The following is a 21140-nucleotide window of genomic DNA, read 5'->3' as shown; positions in this document are numbered from 1 at the left end:
AAGTCCTTTATAAACACTCTTGAAGGGTTTCCATCATCATCAATGTGACAATAAATATAACATAAAATACCAAGCAGACATAGTCAGGACATAGCCAGGCCACTTGACTGTAATTATCGCTGATTAGCCCAAAAGAATGACCAAAGTGTGACTTTATAATTTGTAGGGAGCAGCATGTTTACAGTTAGGGTTAGAGTTATGACTTCTTCCTTCATTTAGCCACACAAAGCAGCTCTGTTCACAGCAAAGAAAAATCTCCACAGCTGCCACCCAAACAACAAACACACAAGCTATAATGATCAGGGTTATCCATATGACCAGAAACCAAGGCTCCGACCATCAGGGATGGACCCTCAGGCATGGACACAAATAAAATATAAAACAAAAACTCATTTTGATACAAAATATATAAAAAATCCCCAGACATAGATGTGGCCTACAAAAATATTGAAACTGAGTGCTTATCTTTATTTGACTAGTTATCCTGAGCCCGTGATGTTGCTGTTTTTATGATGTCCGTTACTATTTTGTGACTGCTATTTTGATTGTTTAATATCCTAATTATATAGAGGCTTATCAATCCGTCATGTCACGATCACCCCTTAATTTCTTAATTCTTATCTCAAGACAACAATTTGTACTCAAAACAAATCATCACAGTATCTGTATTCCATCTTTATCCTCTTTCATGTTTACAGTCCTCTTTTCTGAGATGTATTTTTCTCTCAAGGAAAAGAGACGTGGCTCCATGTTAAAACCAACTTGGATAGAAAGGGTGGTGGCGAAGCCCTTTTGTTTTTGTTAACATGTGAGTAAAATATATTTCTGTTAGATGTTCAACACATTCAGCCATATTTTGCTTAGGGCCTACTAAAGACTGGGACACACATGCTTTACCACCAGGTTTTTATTTTCCCTATTTTAAATGAGGAATTTCAGTGGATTAAGTTGAAATGGGCTGGACTGGGTGGAAGTATAGTTTCTCAGTCTTAGTTTCTGTGACTGACAGGGTAAACCCTGTTAAAAAGTGATACAAAATATTGTGTCTGAGGTTGGTCACATGCTTCAGCCAAAACAGCATTTCGTGACAGAAAACAGCTTTAAACAGAAGATCTCTTTATTAAGGAGAACACAGCATCCTTTGCACAGCATCTCTCTCCTGAGGAAAGACATTTTTTGGTTCATGAAGCATGAGGAAATTAGAAATCTATCTGTTTTATGCTTCACTATGTATCTCTGCATAATGCAGTACTTTTTTGCTATTTGAAAATGCACCTACCACAGAGTCTGATACCGATGAGGGTTCTTCCATCTTGCAATGGAAAAAAAAATCCATTCACTTACTGTCACTCTTGTAACAAGTTGATTGGTTTGTTCCTTTCTCTTTGTATTTTGAAGAAAATCAAAATTACAGTATATATTTATTGCCTGTTCATTGCTCTGCAACATTTTGTCTCAAAGGTTCCTCTTTAGCAGAGGAATTCCTTCTCATTGGTCTGTACAGATGACTGGTTTAAGAGTTGTCTTCGTACTAGATGTAATGCTCTAAATATGCTCTAAATATAAATTCCAATGTGCATCCCACATGATCACCACTTCCAGAATCTACCAAACTGTTGTAAATTATAATGTCTGTTTGTATTTATCTTTTAAAAAAAGCTTTGACCACATTAGTGGTCAGAACTCATTTCTGTGAAAAACCACCAATCATTGTATGTTGTTAGTGTCAGCTGCTGATGAGGATATTATAGGACACAAAACATAACATGGAGCCCCAAGAAAGGTCACAGCTTGTTATTTTGCTATACTCACTGAAATGTTTATGAAATGTTTATGTATGAAATACCACGTAACCAACTATATACACAAGGTTCAGAAGATCCCCTGTTCTTTAACTGAATTTCTTGATATACTGTGCATGAAAATGTGATAACAACTTCTGAATACCCTGACGGTATGAGATAATTTTTAATGAAATTATTGATTATTATGTTATGTTGTGCAGAACTAGCTGCCTTGCATTAAGAGAAAATGTCCCACCATGGCATGTAGCCTATACTGAAGAGACCATGACTGACCCCCGTTAAATGGGACCATATTCATGATGAGTAACAGTATTTTGAGAGGTACCTACTCTTCCACTTGAGGGGAATGAGAGATCGGATATCAGACAAGTTTACTTTCAAAGTAAAAATATCAACCATTGCTTTCGTATTGGCCAGTGTTGCTCAAGATGATACATTTAGACAAGATGCAGAAGCATTATGTTTTTATTTCATTTTTTTCTCTAGTAAAGGTAATTTCTCAAAAGTATTCCTCATTTCCACTTTGGTTCCCCATTTTAATCACATAATTACTTCTGCATGGTTGCGATGGAGGGATTTATTTTGAAAATACGTTCCGGAAACGTAGCTTTTATCAACGGATGACTTGACACTTCTAGCCTTGTGATGTTGCCGATGACAGAGACGAAAAAACAACACGGGCACAACCGCTCACATTTGACCAAAAGCGTCGACAGTTAAACACAGTTTATAACTGTCGATTCATTGATGATAAGTAAAGTCAACAACGGGGTAAGCTTCCGTTAAATCAGCTAAGATATTAGCATCAAAACATGAGTGGTTTGTTTAGCAGTAGTTAGCTAAGCTAGCTTTAGCTTGACATCTGTGTTTTGATGTTGATTTGCAGTGTTGTAGTTGTAATATAGCTGTAATTTATTTTATTACGTATCCTACGTGTTCAGCAGCAATACTCGAAACATAATCAAGGTTACCGCTTTACAGGGGAGGACTGTCAACAACAACTCTGATTGGTTGTAATTGCTGAGGGGATTTCAGCCTGCGTTATAACGCTCCTCAGGCGTTGCCATGTTTCCTTGTATGATCCCCATATGTTGAGCTTGATGATAAATGTCGCCCCTCAAAATTCTGATAAACAATTAGAAAAGACTTCCTGTTACCAGCTTTGCAGCCTGCTCAGTGACAGTGATGTAATTGTCCATCTGAATAGAGCAGAAGTGACGTGGTTTTCATTTCAAAACCATTTTGATTTGCCATTTTCATATAGTAAAGCTAAAAAGTTCAAGTTGAAGTATACACTTGTCTTGAGGTTCCCTTTTATCATTTAGCTATTTCTGATGAGATTGCAGACCACTTTTCATTGATAATGCTTTATGGAAACTACCTGCAGTCTACGTTTTTGACATGCTATTTTAATTTTTATAAGAACTGTGGACTACTCTATCAAAACCTCTTGACAACACTGCATTTAATTTGAACCTCTGTACCAAAAAAGAGATGCCAGGAAGAATTAACACACCACCGATTTTTCATTGTCCTCTTTTTATATTCCAAGCCTATGAAATTAGTTGTTTACAGTTTTTCTCAGTCGCTTTGGTACATTTCTCGAATCATCCTTAACATTTGCAAAACAGTAAGTGCATTTCTTGAAACAATATGTACAAACAGCACCACACAATGGATTTCCTGTAAAAGCCCTTAACTTGCTCAAAATCCTTAGTTTATCTCTCAAAAGTAAATATTTACGTCAACGAACGTGTCAGTGCATCCATTGCAATGCAGCACGGAAAGAATCTTTTTGAATGTCTTATCCAGCCCTTTCATGCGTCTGCTGTGATGTCCTCACGTGCTGCAACCATGGCAACCAGCAGGGTCATCTGAGTATGTGGCTGGTGATCGTAAACCTTCCACTTCCATGTTGAGTAGAACGTGGTTAAGGAATGGGGAATAGGGTGGGAGGAATTCCATCAGCTTCCTGTAGTGGGTCGCAAACCATTGCCTGATGGTGTTGGAGTGATGGAAACTCACATTATCCCAAATTACCACATACTTTGGTAAATCATCTCGAAACAGACACCTCTCATCATCAGGGAGGAGATCCCTGTAGATGATGTCTAGAAAGGTGGGGAGATGCTGTGTGTTGTATGGCCCTATAATGGGATAGTATAGCACACCGTGCTCTGAAATAGCAGCACATAAAGTGATGTTCCCTCCCCGCTGGCCAGGCACATCGACAGTAGCTCTGTGGCCAATGATATTTCGACCATGCTTTCTGCCTTTGTCCAAGTTGAAGTCAGCCTCATCCAGGTATATGAAGTTGTGAGGTGGTTCACTTGATTCCAGTTCCATTACACACTATATCCCAGAAGATACAAAATTATTTTTGTAAAATGAGTTTTTATACATTTATTTTCATTTTGGACAAGATACAGTTACATCAAATGTATACATACTGCATGTTCTTTTCTACAGCCATAGTACATGTGTACAGGTCACACTTACTGTACTGTATATCACTATGCAATGTTGTACTGTTAACTGTAAAGTACAGTTACTGTATGCACATAGATGTTTTACCCGTACATACTGGTACAGTAGCTCCTTCACTCTGTCACCAATCCTTTCAAATGGTACATGATAGAGCTGTGTCATGCTCATCTGATGTCTTTTCAGCACCCTGTCCATAGTTGAGATGCTAACAGATTGGATGCTTTCAAAGACACTGTTGTCTTCTATAACGGCACTCTGTATCTCCCATACTCTAATGGTATTATTTGCTATGACCATGGTGCAAATAGCCTCCACCTGTTAAAGTTTGAAAAGTTGCCCTCTGCCACCTATGTGAAGTAGTCGTGCAGTCCTATGTGGGATAAATACAGTAATGCAAAACACAAAATTGAGTAAGATTTCAAAAAATATGACACTGTGTATGTGTATGTAAGTGTTACAGTATATGTACTGTAACATTCGGCTGCACCCTTCGACCGGCCTCTGTCATTGTAAGGCCATGATTGAGAACAGGGTCCACAATTGTGGTCCTTATTTCATCTGGAATGTGCCTATGTCCTCGGCCTCTTCTGCCTCTTCCTCTGTTTTGCCTCCTTACTCTTCTCCACGCAGCCTTACTCCTCTTCTTCTTCCCAGCTGTTGACCATGTTCGTTTCCTTGTTGCTCTTCCACTGACAGAAATTGTAACACTGTGTTGTGCTCTGTCTATATGTGCTTGCCAATTGAAGGTTCCTAAGATGCACCTCTGAGCTATTTTAGAGAACTGTTTGATCATTGATTGATCTAACACTTCACATATTCCCCTTCATTAGTGAAAGTCAAGATTCACCTGAGAGCAATTCATCGATTCAGGACACATTTACAAAAAAAGTCTTAGAAATGTATAGAAATTATCCTTGACAGATTATGACAACTGGTTCAACCATTTTGCATGTTATGACTTGCAATGAACTAATGTCTAGATATTTGGGGGATAAGACTATTCAACAGAGAACCAGTATAATACATTTTTATCAACATTAGCAGTTGATAATGTAGGAAACAGTAAACGGTTGTACATAATCATTTTAATGAATGTGCTAAAGCATTTACAATTTGTTCAAAAGAATGAGAAATTGCTTTTTATGATGTGCACAAGTGATTAGATGATGTGGAGGTTGAACAAGCAGTTTTGAAATTTCAATTCTGATCTGAGAAATGTACCAAAGCAACTGAGAAAAACGGCAATGTCTTCTGTGGTTCTGGCTGAGCTTTGTAAAGTCTGAGAAAACAACCCATATGAGTATCGGTTAGCTCCACTTGGGGTTGGAGGCTACAAAGTTTTAACAGAAAGTTCGTGTTATAACCTGAAGGTTTGTAGTTTGAAAGATGTGGGTGTTTACCAGGCAGGGAGGGTCTAAGAAAAGATGCTATTGAATTGCACTCAGGGGAATGTGGGATCCAGTGTTTCCTGACACATATAGATACTAGAGCTGCAACGATTAGTCGATTGACAAAAAATAATCAGCAACTACTTTGATAATCGATTAATCGTTTCAGTCATTTTAAAACAAAAATGTCATACAGTGCCAGCCAGTCATTTGTGAGGAATTGTTGGTTTTCTTAGTTGATACTGAATATTTTTGGATTTTGAACTGTTGGTCGAAAAAAACAGGAAATTTGAAGACATCACCTTTGACTTAAGGAAATTATGATGGACATTTTCCACTATTTTTAAAATATTTTATAGACCAAACGACTAGTAGATTAATTGAGAAAATAATCAGCCGATTAATCGATAATGAAAATAATGTTTAGTTGCGGCTTGAATAGATACTAAAGTAGGGCTGCGACTAAGAAACTTCTCATTATTGATTAATCTGCTAATTATTTTCATGATTAATTGATAAATTTATATCATTTAGTGTAAAATATTTGACATTTGAAAAATGGCAATCACAAATTTCACTTTGAAACCCAAGATGGCATCTACAAATTGTTTGTTTTGTCAGTCTAAAACCCAAAGATCATGAATTTACTATCTGGAACCAGTGATTTTTTTTTTTTTTTTTTTTGGATTTGTCCTTAAAAAATGACTGAAACAATGAATCAATTATCACAATAGTTTCTGATTATTTTTCTATCGATCGATTAATCTTTTCATCTCTTGACTACAATCAGAATCTCTCTCAGTTTCTGCTGCATCAGCTTTGATGATATTTTTTAAAAATCTGCCTGTTGTAAGCCTCCCAACTTTAAGTGTCATACTGATTGCTGAATTCCTCTTTAAGACATACTGATTTTGATCAGGCCTGATCTGATTATGGTATTTCTTGTAGGTTTAGAAGCAGCCCCAGCTACACAATGACATTTTAACATATCAGATTCTTAGGACCAACCTCAAAATAAGTCGCAGCTTTACAAACAAGATGTATTGTGTACTTTTATTTGTGGCCTTCATGAGGGGTTTTATTGTCATTGAATCACTAAAGAGCAGCACAATTGTCTTTGGGATCTAACTGAAAACACACTGCATAATAAGAAAATCCAAGCAGACACATTATTTGACTGTCTTCCCTTAAAAGACAGCAGAGGTTCTCCTTCTTGCCTCAATCCATAAACACAACAGAAGAGAAATTTGGTATAAGTGCGACTGTAATGTATTTTGTCTTCCGTAGATGTAGCCGATGAAATGGAGTATGATGAGAGACTTGCACTTTTCCGCCAAACCCGCCTCAATCCATTTGATCGTGGAGAGGAAGAAGATGGTCCCCAAGGAGGCAAGACGCCCCCACAGCACGGTAATGTTTACCACAGTTCTCTACAGCCAAATCATGACATTATTCGGTCTAGACCAAAGCCAAAAATCATATTCCATTATAAACTGTCAGGTAAGGGCTGTGTTATGCTAGAAAACAACCAGTTAATTCAAGGTGTTTTCAGATAGTCTCTCCTGGAAGGCATTCATAGTTTTGTACTCGGTTGTACACACAAAAAGTGTGAGAAATAGTTGTATAACAAATGAAAAAGAGCTAGAGACTGAAGCTCAAATCTAGTTTACTTTCTCACCTCCACATGCCTGGACGATTGCTGCATGAAGTGGGTGTGAATGTCGGATTTTCAGTGTTGGAAGTTACAGAAATTGATGGACCGCCCCTTCCCCAACTGGGGGGGGGGGCTTAACTTGTTGCTCACACCGGCGCCTTAACTTGTTCATTAAATAGTTTTTCATGACTAATATAATAATAAATAATAATAAGCTTTGTTATTGTGACTGCAAGTCAAACTATGCTTTCCTGAACCTTATGGTTTTATTTATTTAATCTGATGGTCTCAAAAAGCACATGAAAAAGAAAAAGGTTTTGAGCACCATTAGTCAAGATTGGAACTGGATCCTCACGTGTCATATGATACATTTCAGTAAAAGGAACTTCCAAAATACATGAAGTGGGACACCAGCACAACACAACTCTGTTTCACTTCAGGTACGGCCAATAAAACTGTGTAGGTGAGAAATTAACGCCTCTTAGCCACTATCTTGATGATGCAAATTTAGATTTTGGCTGGAAAGTATATGGAGTGTGTCAATAGATGGTCAATAGATGTTCCCTGCCCGTGGTCTGTCATGAGGAGGATCAAATACTCAGCTTTCCTTGAGTTGTTTGCTGCAAGAACAGCAGGATGAAAATATTTTATTGATCTTAGTGGTGGAAAGGGGTGTAGTAAGCTGTGTAATATACAGATTTTCTTCATATTTTCCTCACTAAACAGATGGGTGCTGTAGTGGGAGGTGATTACTGAGAACATGGTTTCTACTTTTCTAAATGGCACAGTACAATATGTGTAGATGTAAACTTTTCCCCCTTACAGTGCTGAGTACAGTGAAACTACCACAACCTGAGATCAGTATAGTCAGGATAGGGCAATGACTCCTCATTAAACTGATTTTGACAGATTAATTCCTCTTTAAATGGTTGTGCAGATTAAGCAGTTATCCGTTAGTCTAGGACACATACACGCACACTGGAGTGTTGTGAGTAACTCTAATCTTATGGAAAAGGAAGTAGGAAATACTGTTGCTGAACCAGAGGAAATGAAAAACATAAGTGTAAGCATTGCATTGGTAACACTTCCTGTATTTGAGGATTTGGGAAAATAAGTTGGGTTTTTCTTTTATCACTATTATTTTGACGGCAACCCGGACACACTGTTAGCTGAGCTGATTCCTCTGGTGTCCTGTGTGTTTTCTGATTCATTGTCCTCTCCCTGTCTGGCGCTGAGAAGCTGAATTCACTCAACATGCTTTATTCTGAGGTGTATGCAGGTAACAAGAGCATTTGTTTTTATTTTTCCTGTAAGAAAAAAAATGTGATGAGCCTGGTTGCTTTGCGCGTTGCAGTTTTGGTATCTTCACGGACTATTTAAGACCTGTTTCTCTTTTCAAATTTTGTTTCATTTTCTCCCTCATTTTAAGATTCCTGTGTTCAATTTTGCTAAATTTATGGATTCTATCAGATCTTTGTTTTTATTTTAAATTTTCAGAATTAAAATGCCAGTAATCATCATTTCATTGTCCTTTCTTTTTTCCATTTTAATATTTTCACAGACTATCAAAACCTCAAAAAATGTACTTGGCAAAAAGTGAAACTTAAAACTTATTGAAATTAGTTAAGTAAAGAATGGAGGTTGATCAGACTTTGTGTTTTGGAAAGTGTTGCCAGCCTATAGGTTTAATTTTAATTTTAAACTCTCGCATATACACAAGGAGTGGACACATCAACATGGACCTCCGTACAACATAATGTTAGGGGAGGACTGCAAAACACAAACTGCTCACAATATTATAAGCCTTGAAGTACAGTATACAGCCATATACAGCCTGAACCTGAAGCCTGACCGTACAGTTGAATCATGCATTCTTTACAAGCTGTACTTCAGACTAAGGTAATATTTATTGCAGTGTTTTTTTGTTTTTTATTTTGAAACATCTCTTTATTGTCTTTTACAAAAAAGGACAATGAGATGAATAACACCGACAAACAAACATAATCGGAACAATTACAATGCAGAGCATTGCGATTAACACACACATAAAAGTAAAAGAAGAAAAAAAAGCACAGCTCCTATTAGCAGTCAGATCAGTTCATCATGCCAACCATCATTTTCTTTGTCATTATATTCCAGGAAATTGTAAAAAAAAACATTCAATTTTCCAGAACTTAGCAAGTTTGTTTTTGGTGAAATAGTTTATCTTTTCAAGAGCAAAGTGAAAAGTCATTCCTTTCAGCCACTGGGAAATTCCAAAGGTTGTTTGTTTCTTCCATGAGCAGGTGATGCACCATTTAGCTTCCAAACAGCAAGCATTGAGCAGGGACCTTACATTGAAGTTACAAAATCATCTGAGTAAATATTCAGAATACATAATTTAGGATTAAGAGGCACTTCTTTACCAATAATCTGAACTACCAGATCCAACGCCTTTTTCCAAAAGCAGATTATCTGCGGGCACTCCCATATACAATGAAACAGAGACCCCTTCTGGTGGTTTCATTTAATGTGTCGGGAACATTAGGATTTAAGTGATGCAACCTAGCCTGAGTGATGTCGTGCCTGCTTAGACATTTATATTGTAGTAATTTATGTGTGTTTACTGTGGGGGTTTGAACTAAGGAGCAAGCCTCTGACCACTCCTCCTCTTTCAAATCTATTTCCATGCCTGCAGGATATTGTTTGAAGATTCTTTGCACTTGTTTACAAACAGATTGTAAAGTCACATTCCCCCTGGCTTCTAGATGCTTTAAAGTGATGTCTGTAAGGTAGATAGAGGAAGAAGCTCCAAACCTTTGCCCTGCCTGGACATAATAAAAGTTCAGAGCTGAAGATATGTGAAGAAGTGCTTTGTAGGAATTATGTATGTGTTTTTAAGTTGTTCATATGACATAAATTTATTTCCATTATAAAGGTCAGACACCTGAGCTTTACCTTTGGTAGACCAGAGTTTAAAGCCTGAGTCTGCTCTGCCTGGCTGAAAGTTATCATTACCAAAAACTGGCGAAAATTGAGATAACTGTTATGTCTCACCCAAACATGTGAGAGCACTGTGCCAAAACCATTATTGTGTTTTTCAGGAAGGGGATTTGTCTGTTTAATTAACTTTTTCTTATCTGCCGGGTGCATACACAAGTTTATAGGGACTATCTGGGATTCAGTTATGACACATACTGGGGGATGGTCCTTAACAAAGTAAAATATACCTGCTCTAATTTGAGCAGCCCAGAATTAACATAAGATTTGGTAATTGTTGTGCACCTCTGTCATATGGCAAATATAAAAAGGAAAGCCTAAGTCTTGGACGTTTATTGTTCCAAAGTAAGTTTGAAAAGGTTTTGTTTAACAATTGAAAAAGGGAAGATGGTGGGGAAAGTGGAATTGGTTGGAAGAGGTAAAAGCATTTAGGCAAAATTGTTGTTTTTAAAACATTAATGTGTCCAACCTAGGATATGGGTTAATTTTGTCCATCTATTTATAAACTGTGTAACTGCCTCTATGAAGAGGTTGTATAGTTTGCTTGGATAATTTTGTTAATAGTGGGGGTGATTTTAACACCCAGGTAAGTAAATCCCAGTTTTGACACTACAAATGGAGTTAAGATCAGAGGGTTGAGTCTTTATTTTATTTGATTGCATGAGGTTGTTCTCCTTGTACAAAACACATTTCATGTCTGAATCAAGCTTGTAGTCCAGGGGTCTCAAACTCAAATGACCTGGGGGCCGCTGGAGGCAGAGTCTGGTGAGGCCGGGCCACATCAGGTATTCCACAAAAAAAGCTTAGCAGGCACAGGCTGGGATAGCAGGCGCAAAAAAGGCGACTACTACCGGGTTGTTCATTACCTGCCGTGCTTTTGTTGTTGTAAACGTCGTCATAGAAACAAGTGAAACAAATGGCTTTATTGTGCAAGGCATTTACTATGGAGTAAAATGTTTTGAGGAATAAATCTCTTTCCGCAAATGATTCAGTACATTCCATTCACCCAAAAGATTTTTTCGAATAATTTGTCCGTGAATGTCACATCATTGCAGAGCAAACGTGGAGAACATGAAGCCGGGACAGTGGGACGCCATTATCCCATGGTTTGCACCTCCATGGCAGCAAACCATGGGATGCAGCCATGGAGGCCTTATTTATTGGCTTTTATTTTCTATACTAACTCCATGGATGCAGCGGGCGCTGCGAAGCTAGCGGCGTTGTCATATCAAATATGACGTGTGGCACAGCAGCATCAGCTGTACGGTGTTTTGTTACACTCTGTATTTATGATCTCTGTCGGATAAACATACGTGTGTTCATGAAAACGTATTAACTTTTAATTCACTTCACAACGTAGCATTATGTGACAGAAATATGCACATACATTATTATCTGCCAGACTTATAAAGACGCAGATACACCTGGTTCTGTCTTTTTTATGTCATACACTGTGGAATCACATGCACGAGTCTCATTTGCTGTCACAGTGAGCCAAAAATGGATGTAAAGGTCTTTAAACCTCTGTTGGCACGTCAACAGTTGTGTCCGTTCCGCTCATCAGACCTCAGTGAGAATTACGCACAGGCTCTCCAACAGATGATCATTACGCACGGCTGCTGTGGATATTTGAAACGACTTTACCCCTAATTCATCACATTTTTCTGCAAACGGTCACCACTGTAAAGTGTCAGTGATCATTATTAAACATCAGAAGAATGATAAATGATTTATTGATAGAGCTCGTGTTGAAACGGACTTTACAAAGTGCTTCAAAACAAAATGAAGTGATCGTTAACAGAGAGATGATGCTGGAATAAACAGAATGATGCTTTAATAAGGTTTAATAATTCACCTTTGAATTTTACTGAAAGCTGTGTAGCAAAAATAACAACACAATCTAGCATGAGGTGCGCACATTCTCAGCGCACATTCTTCCTGTATAAATAGCATAGTTGTTGTGAAACAGCCATATACCCCTGTGATTGGCAGGTTCATTCAGCTCCAGCTTGTGTAATAAAGGGACCTTCCACACACAACACAACGTGCCATTCATATAAGCCGCAATTGGCCCACGGGCCACGAGATTGAGACCCATGCTGTAGTCCAACATTATATTAAAGTTTCTGTAATCAAAATTTTTATATTAGCTATGGACCAAATCACTGTGTGTAATGTGAAAGATATCACTTGTAGTGATGAACCTACAGAGAACTATCACCCAACCCAACAGTTCCCCTCCGCTCTACAGAGCTTTTTAGCCTCTTTTACACCATGTTTTGGTTTTCCTGCTTGCATATTCTGCTCTCTTCAACCCTGTTTCCAGCTGTAGCAGATGTCTTGTTTTAGCTTGGCATAAACCCTTTCTGCTACTTGACTGGCACAAATTGCAGACAGACAAAGTTAGTCACTAGCTGGTGAACATCTGGCAAGCTGAGGAGCAGGAATTGGTGGAAATCAAAGAGCAAGCACAAGCAGGCAACTGTTTGCGACCATGCTCGCAATAACAACTTTTTAAGTTTATGTCAGATGCTGTGTTTGTAGCTTGTTACACTGCTCCCAAGTAAAAAAAAAAAAATCACATGAGGGCCGCTAATATGGTTTAATTCATCAAGCTCACAAGCTCACTTGTGCTTTCTGATGATCCCAGTAAGGAATTCAGTGACCACTCTATGCATCTCCTAGAATATTACAGATATGTTGTTATCTCACTTAGGGTAATGTGATCAAAACCAGGTCAGTTGTTTAAGACTTGACTAACAATAACAATTTTACATTTGTCAGGACTTTTCTAGAGTAAGACATATAGATAACAAAAGAAGCCATACTTTACATATAAAGTATACATGTATAGTAGCAGCCATAGTTGTCCATATATAAAAGAGGAATGTTAGCACAGTAGCCAATTGATTTAGAACCATATCATATGAGTGAGTATGTAACAGATTGATTGTAAACATGTGAAAGTTACAAAGCAGTCTTTATGTCAAAGTTAATACATCTTGGTTAGCAGCAGTTTTAATGACAAAATAGGAGTCGTTCTTGTTAACTGGTTTGGTTACACATTACCAGAACTGATAAGACTATGACCTGAGAATCCTTCAGTTGCTCATTTTGTGCTGTTGTCCCTCTCTTAAACTTCTTAAGTTGTGAGTCAGAGTGTAGGGATTGTCTTGAGTGGTCACAGTCATGTGTGAGAAATTATCATGCATGACTGAATGCACTTATTAAACCACAGTGTGTATGCTTACACGAAAAACAGCGCCTCATGGCACATTGCTCTCTTTTTAGAAACAAGACCTGAGCTGTTTTCTGGGACCAGAATCCACAGTTCAGATCGGACTATGGACCTTGGTCTAGCTGAGGACCACTTCTCAAGACCGATGGTAAGCAAAGCAAATAGTGATTAAAACAATTTCACATTGTAAACCTGAGAGTGCTTACATACAGAACTTCATATTCTATTTACTGTATATCTGGACATGCTTTTGCTTTTTCACCTGTCACAGGGTTCGTTTGTGGCATCTGACATTGAACAGCTGAAACTGGCCATAGAGGAGTGTAAGAAGCTGATCTTGGAACTGCCAGAACATTCAGAGAGACAGAAGGACACGGTGGTGAAACTTATCCACCTTCGCCTCAAACTACAAGAGCTTAAGGTTGGTACTACGTAGAGAACAGAGAAGTGGAGAACATGATGTTCCCCAAGAGGGAAATCTTGTAGAGTAATATAGTAGGACTTCAAAATTGTATAATGAACTAATTTTACTTGGGTATTTTCCATATTTGTGGAATGCACAGCTGCACACAGAATGTATACAGGAGTGTTTTATTGAAGTCTTGCCTTTCCATTTTTGGAGAGGCATTTACTGAAATTACTGCTGCATTTTAATGCAATTGAAAGCATTACTATTATGAGTTAAGGGTATAAAAATATCCTAAAACAATGGGTCCCAATTTTATTGCTAAGAAGGCGATGTAGGGGTAGGAGAGCGGTGTCAGAAAGGTATTTGGAAAGACCGGAAGAAATCCTGCTGGGCCATTAATGTTTTGAGGTGATTACTGTGTGCTAACAACATGATTAGTGTGTTATATTTCAAATAAAGGCTTTCTTCATCTTTCATTGCATCACTTATGGCCCCTTATATGAGATAAATGAGAGCAGGCATTACAGGCATTCTTGGAAACTGATAAGGTGTTAAACAAGTTTGTGTAGATCAGCAACTACCTGCAAAAAAGTCCTCATGTTTAAAATAGCACAGTTTCTGTGTATGAGGATTTTCTTATAGAAAGTATTACTTCAGAGCTCACTTATTATTTAAAGTTTTCTTTATTTTTTCTCAAAAACTAGAATGTTACTGATTTTCTGTATCAGCTGTATCAGATACAAAGTTTTGCTGTATTGTGGTTTGCCTCCAGTAGCTGCTGCCAGTCTCAGACTGATGGTCTGTATTTTTATTAAAGGGCATCCTCCCACACTTTTATAGCCCACTAATTTTTCCACCTTTGTAAAACCTCTGATATCACTGATAAAACGGTCAAGTTGGCCTGCTGACAACATTTGAGCCTGATAACTACGCAAACAAAAGATGTTACATCAGAAGTTACGATAACAGTGATACACAGAGAGAACACTTTCATTAATTAGGCGGCACCTGTTGAATGATGTCACTAAATGTACATTAGTTAGCTTGTTTCTTAATGTCCACCTCCTCTTTTTTATTGATATTCTGCCTTCTTGAAACATATCATGTGAAGCTGCTAAATGTCCTAGAGCACTTTCTGTTTTCTCATAATGCAGCTTATGTTAAATTGCCATATGATGCAAGTTGAACAGACTATTGGCCTGTTGCATCTGGATATTGAATTGTGCGTTATGCTTCAGGAGGGATCATACAGCAAGGACAGAAGGAATTTGAAAAGTTCAAATACAACTTATTTCTATTTATTTCATCGAGTTTGTATCAAATCACAATTTGTAGGCGATATACTCATGGTATCATGCATGTTAAAATGTGAAACTATCAATATAAAACATTAATGTTGCCTGTACATTAAGTCTTGTTTTAAGGGTGGTATGAGTGTACACAAATTGTCATTGTACTCATTTTGGCCAGTAATCAATGTTCTAACTGTTATTACCACTGTATATGGGTGTTGTTGGTCATTTTTTCCCTCCACTTTGTCCATTTAAAGGACCCCGAGGAGGATGAGCCTAATCTGAGAATGCTACTAGAGCACCGCTTCTCAAAGGAAAAGAGCAAGAGTGTGAAACAGACCTGTGACAAGTGTAGCACTATCATCTGGGGCCTTATACAGACCTGGTATACCTGCACAGGTGAGACACAGTCCAGTATAGTAACTTATACTATGTGTAACTGTATATTTGGTATGTGTTACAATGCAGCATCCATGCAGTGTTATACTTACTCTGAACATTCTCACATTTGCACAGCATGTAGTGTTACAGTATAATGTGCCTCAATTTCAGATTTCTCAGACTTCATTCCATATTTTCAGTTTCCTATTCAATTTTCTTACGATTTCTTTCCTGAATAGTGGACTCACTGGGAGCTTCACCAACCAGCTCACTGAATCTGTTAACCAGTCATACATACCAAACCCAGTGGGTATAATGGTGACTGTAGTTGTAATGTTGTTGCAGTAAATACATTTGTCATGCCAAGTGATTTTACTTTTCTCATCTCAGGTTGCTATTACCGTTGCCATAGTAAGTGTATGAACCTGATCACTAAGCCCTGTGTGAGGTCGAAGGTCAGTCATCAGTCGGAGTATGAGCTCAGCATCTGCCCTGAGATCGGACTAGACCGGCAAGACTACCGTTGTGCAGAATGTCGCACACCTATTTCACTGAGTGAGTTTGAATTTACTGTTTTGGTTTATGTTTGGCAGATTGAAATAGAAAAACTATATACCTATGTATCAAAATACTACATATTTAATCAGATGATTTAAATGATAAGTACATCCTGTTATCTTTGGTTTCATAGTTTGATTGCAATGTGCCATGTTAATCTTGTAGGGGGTGTGCCTAGTGAGGCGAGACAGTGTGACTACACAGGCCAGTATTACTGCAGCACATGCCACTGGAATGACACAGCGATCATCCCGGCTCGTGTCATCCACAATTGGGAGTTTGAACCGCGCAAGGTACCTTTAAAAGCCACCACAAAATATAGTCAACATGTGAAAATATCCATTCATCTTTTAGATATCAGTCTATAAGACTTCCTGTCATGTTACTTAATGAGACTGCTGTCACATTATTTTCTGGTCGTCGCTGTTGGAAAGAACTCAGATCTGCAACTGTAGTTTTATATATTTTACAGCTAAATGTCAGAAATACACAGAATTATATACGGAATTATCAAATAAACTTTAGGGACCGATTTTACATGTAAAAGTCAATTTACTAGTTATGAGTGGTACTACACAGCCTGTGAAAACATGTCTTCTGTGGCTCTGCAGGAGCTTTGTCAAGTCAAAGGGAGTCAAATCTGGTAAAATATCAATAACATTCAGTTACATTCCCAGATCTTAACCACCTCTTTGCAAAAGCCAGGCAGTATATGACAAACTTTCAAGTTCAGTCCAGGCCAGGAGGGGAACTGTGAAGCCAGGTCAGATGATGTGCATTGACAAGGGTCAGGCTGTCCCCAAGTGCAGATGTAACCCACATCACTGTGTCTGTATGAAAGGAGTATTTGTGTGTTAATGCAGGCGTATTTGGCCAGTCTGTCTTCTGACAGTGTGTCTCCCTTCCAGGTTTGTCGCTCCTCATTGCGCTACCTGGCCCTGATGATGCCACGGCCTGTGCTGAAGCTGAAAGAAATCAACCCGCTGCTATTCAACTTCGTGGAGGAACTTGTCGAGATCAGGGTGGGTAGGGGAGACAACACGGACCCTGTGTGAAATTTTAGTTTGAATGAAAATATTCTCAGTGTAGATAAAACAAAATCCTGTTCTCACTTTTCTCACAGAGACTGAAAATATCCTGCAGGAAATGATACTGTATGTATCTCCGTTACAGTGTTTTTTGTGTGTGGGTTCCTATTTACAGAAACTACGCCAAGATATTCTGTTGATGAAACCCTATTTCATTACTTGTAAGGAGGCCATGGAGGCTCGGCTACTACTACAGGTAAGACTTAAAAATATACAGTATGTTCACCACACATAACCGGCATGATACATAACCAATAAGTATTGTTTTACAACAGCACCACCATGTGGTGGAAAAGCATAGAAGGGTTGCTGATGTAAAACCTGTTGAGACATTGTACAGCATGTGATTAGTCCATACATATTAACTTCACTATTCTCTGTACAAGTTGATCAGCTCAGACACATTTTAGAAGTTGTCCTCAAAGTATTTCCAAACTTGTTAACTTGTGCATTTAGATGTCAAATTGTTAAAAAAAATGTTTCAAAACAAAAATCATTTGTACACAAATGTTTTGAAAAAAATCTCAATCCCCCTGTTTAGTCAGTTTGGTCACAGGCTTACCTCTAACAACGCCCACCTGACAAGAATGTATGCAGACTGCATATTTTTTTTTTGTGATGCAATGACACATTCTCATTAACAATCTCCTGCTGTATTTGTATTTCACAGCTACAAGATCGCCAGCACTTTGTGGAGAATGACGACATGTACTCACTACAGGATTTGATTGACATCTCCAGTGGCCGACTCAGCTGTTCCCTTACAGAAATCCACACCACATTTGCCAAGCATATCAAACTAGACTGTGAGGTGAGCTCAAACAAAAAGCACAAAGAACAATAGTGATGACACTGTTGACTTCTCTGTACCGGTAGCCTACTGCCTGCATTTATATCACTTATAACTTGACTTAGTATTCACTATTAGGCAAAAAGAGTAGAAAAAAGAGTAGAAAACAGAACCTTCCTGAAACCCTGACTTTCTGTCGCATTTTGTGTGTGTGCTGTGTTTTTTTATGTGCAGCGTTGTCAGGCCAAAGGATTTGTATGTGAGCTGTGTAAGGAGGGAGACATCCTGTTCCCTTTTGACAGTCACACCTCAGTTTGCCATGACTGCTCTGCTGTCTTCCACAGGTTAGTCACTTTTGGAGTTTGATTGTACTTTTGTGAAGAAAAAATAGCATCCCAAAGACTTCCAGTAATTGGGCTAATCTAGGCTAAAAGCACCAGTTAACATACCTTCAAACTGTAAACAAAGAAAGCCATTGATACTTAAGTTTGTCCCACTCAGTGTAGATAAGAATACAGTACAATTATCCAAACACTGAACTACAATCAACGTATGTTTAACAAAATTTTTGGGTGATTGTTATGTGTCTCTTTAGAGATTGTTACTATGACAACTCCACAACTTGTCCACGATGTGCCCGGATGACTGAGCGCAAGCAGGACGAGGAGTCAGATGTGAAAGACGCATAACTCTGTAGAGGACCACCTGATGTTACTGGATGTTGCACTTTGCCTAACGTTGTGTTTTTCTCGATCAAGAAAGCCTGACAGAGGTGTTCAAACTAGCCGTTTGTCTTTGTCTTTGGTTTTGTGCTTATGTTGATACTGTAGTGTCTTTATCTTCCTGTGCACTACATAATGAAGCAGGGTACTCAGAAACCCCATCTGGAAAATAATATATATTTTTATCCAACTTTTTAATTCATACTGAAATTGGATGTACTGAACACTGTGTATGTGTTTGTGTGTGTGTGTGATACGCATTTGTGTGTGTGTGCATGTGTGTGTGTGTGTGTGTGTGTGTGTGTCTGTGTGTGTGTCTGTGTGTGTGTCTGTGTGTGTGTCTGTGTGTGTGTGTGTGTGTGTGTGTGTGTCTGTGTGCGTGTCTGCTTGTATAAATGTACAAAATAAATGCCCTATAGAGAAAAACCTCCTCATCAGTAGGTGATTTGCATGCCAGAGTTATTGTTATATTAACCATTACAAGCCTCAACTGCATTAACCTATACCTAAACTTAAAAGTTGCCATAAATGAAAACTGGTTTCGAATTTTAAAGATTACTTTAGCTTCCAAAGACACAAACACCTAATTATATTAACCAGAAAATTGCCTTTAAGTCAGCTGTCTGTTTTTATCTTTAAAAAAAAATCCTGTAAACATGTTACGTAGTTAAGTAATTAACGTCACACTGAGCTGATTTCTACAAGCAGCAGTTTATTCAGTCACATCAGATAGTATGACATAACTCAAAATACATGGTGTCATGCTTCATCATGGCTTTTTTTTTATCGTCCCTCTCTGACTCACTCCATCATCAGTTGTTTACTTCCACCACTGGATATTTCGTCGATATGTTCAACATTTCATTAGGTCTTTAAAAAAAAAAAAATCAACTTATTTCCTGGTGTAAAGCGATTTCTTTTTAGCCTTCTTTTTGCACCTTACCATGCAGTGAAGGCCTGCTTTCAGTTTGTTAATAGTCAATATGCCACCTTGGATATTCTAGGAAATTAAAATCCATGGCTTATAATTGTTTGACAATAAACATAGTGAACATAAAACCATAATCAAAGCATGCATCACCAGTACATTCTCTAGTGACAAGACATGTTTTAACTGCAAAAGAAAAGGAATATGGGAGTTAAATGTGTCCTTTTATTCAAAACTGTGAATTCATTTCGGACAAGTTTGATCTGTATTTAATGCAGTTCAGTTTAGTGCAGTGTGTAGCAAACACAGTAGATGTGAATACTCATAAACATTGTGCGCCTAGGATCGTCAGGTTACATACAGCTGTTATCCAAACATCTTAATACACTTACCATCATGTAATGGTTTCAGTCTTAAAGTATCCATGGCACATTTTATCAAGAGATGACAAAGATGTTAAGTGACACCTTTGATAATGTGTAAATGTTGACCTAAAGTATTTGTTTTAAAATAATGAGTGTTGGCTGTGTTATCTTTCAGCATGATGTACTGTATATTTTCTTTTCAAACTGATGTTAATGGTGTTGGTAAAAATCCTGCTCTGTTGTAAAATCATGTGGAGTAGTGGTGCATGAATAAAGTAATAAAACACTTGAAGGCTGCTGTGTTTTGTTAAAGTTACTATCAACTTTCAGCTTGTGCAGAAGGCCCACTTTCTTTTCTCAAATATATATTTTATGAGGTGAAGAGAAGTCCAGAAAATGATCCAGACCAGATGAGGATGACATGCAACATACTGTAGATCTCCAGCTGGACGTGGACCAGGGACGTTGCAGATGATGATTGGCCACCAGGTTGCTTAAAAAGCTTCCTATTTAACTAGCAGCAGAAAAATTATAATAAAACTAAATATCAGATTGCACCTTGTATTGGCAGATACTCAACATTACAGCACTTGAATCAAGTTTAGAAGAACAACAAAACTGACTGTGGCAGCCCTAGTTGTGACTAAGCTGTGTGATTTTCCAAAACAAATTTTCATAACCCTCCCTTAAGACACAGAGTCTGCCTCAGGGGCCTCCTGGACTCCTGACCCCTTGGGCCCCTTGGGCCCCTAGGTCTGTGCTGCATAGTCCACTCAGATAATCCATCCATGCATGTTTTATGTTAAAAGGTGTCATTTGTGATTCTACCTTAAACAAACGTAGCTCCACAATGGAAGCTTGGCAGATGCCTAACCCTTACCTGACAGGAGGGACTAACACCAAACAACATCTAAAACAACCTTTTTCATTGTGATGCAGAGAAAGGTTTGTTTACGTTTGTAATATTTGTAAACAAGACAACAACATGAATAAAATTTCAATTATGACTTGAAGGGAAACTTTTAATTAATTAAAAAAAGACATTTTCATTAGTTA

The 21140-nt window shown here is 38.1% G+C and overlaps 1 protein-coding gene across 1 annotated transcript; it reads left to right on the top strand.

Annotated features, from left to right (window-relative positions):
* Positions 1 to 2411: 2411 nt before the first annotated feature.
* On the top strand, positions 2412 to 18853 carry def8 (differentially expressed in FDCP 8 homolog). Its single transcript, XM_044347779.1, has 12 exons — positions 2412 to 2576; positions 6968 to 7090; positions 13605 to 13699; positions 13823 to 13972; positions 15510 to 15651; positions 16024 to 16188; positions 16357 to 16484; positions 17100 to 17213; positions 17395 to 17475; positions 17950 to 18090; positions 18304 to 18413; positions 18665 to 18853. Exons 2-12 carry the CDS (start codon positions 6982 to 6984, stop codon positions 18756 to 18758), a joined length of 1329 nt encoding a protein of 442 aa, XP_044203714.1. The 5' UTR covers positions 2412 to 2576; positions 6968 to 6981; the 3' UTR covers positions 18759 to 18853.
* The last annotated feature ends 2287 nt before the right edge of the window (positions 18854 to 21140 follow it).

This window comes from Thunnus albacares, chromosome 1 (genome assembly GCF_914725855.1).
Source record: "Thunnus albacares chromosome 1, fThuAlb1.1, whole genome shotgun sequence".
Classification (NCBI taxonomy): domain Eukaryota; kingdom Metazoa; phylum Chordata; class Actinopteri; order Scombriformes; family Scombridae; genus Thunnus; species Thunnus albacares.
The sequence above is the reverse complement of the archived record's forward strand: the minus strand, read 5'-3'. Positions and strand labels throughout refer to the sequence as shown.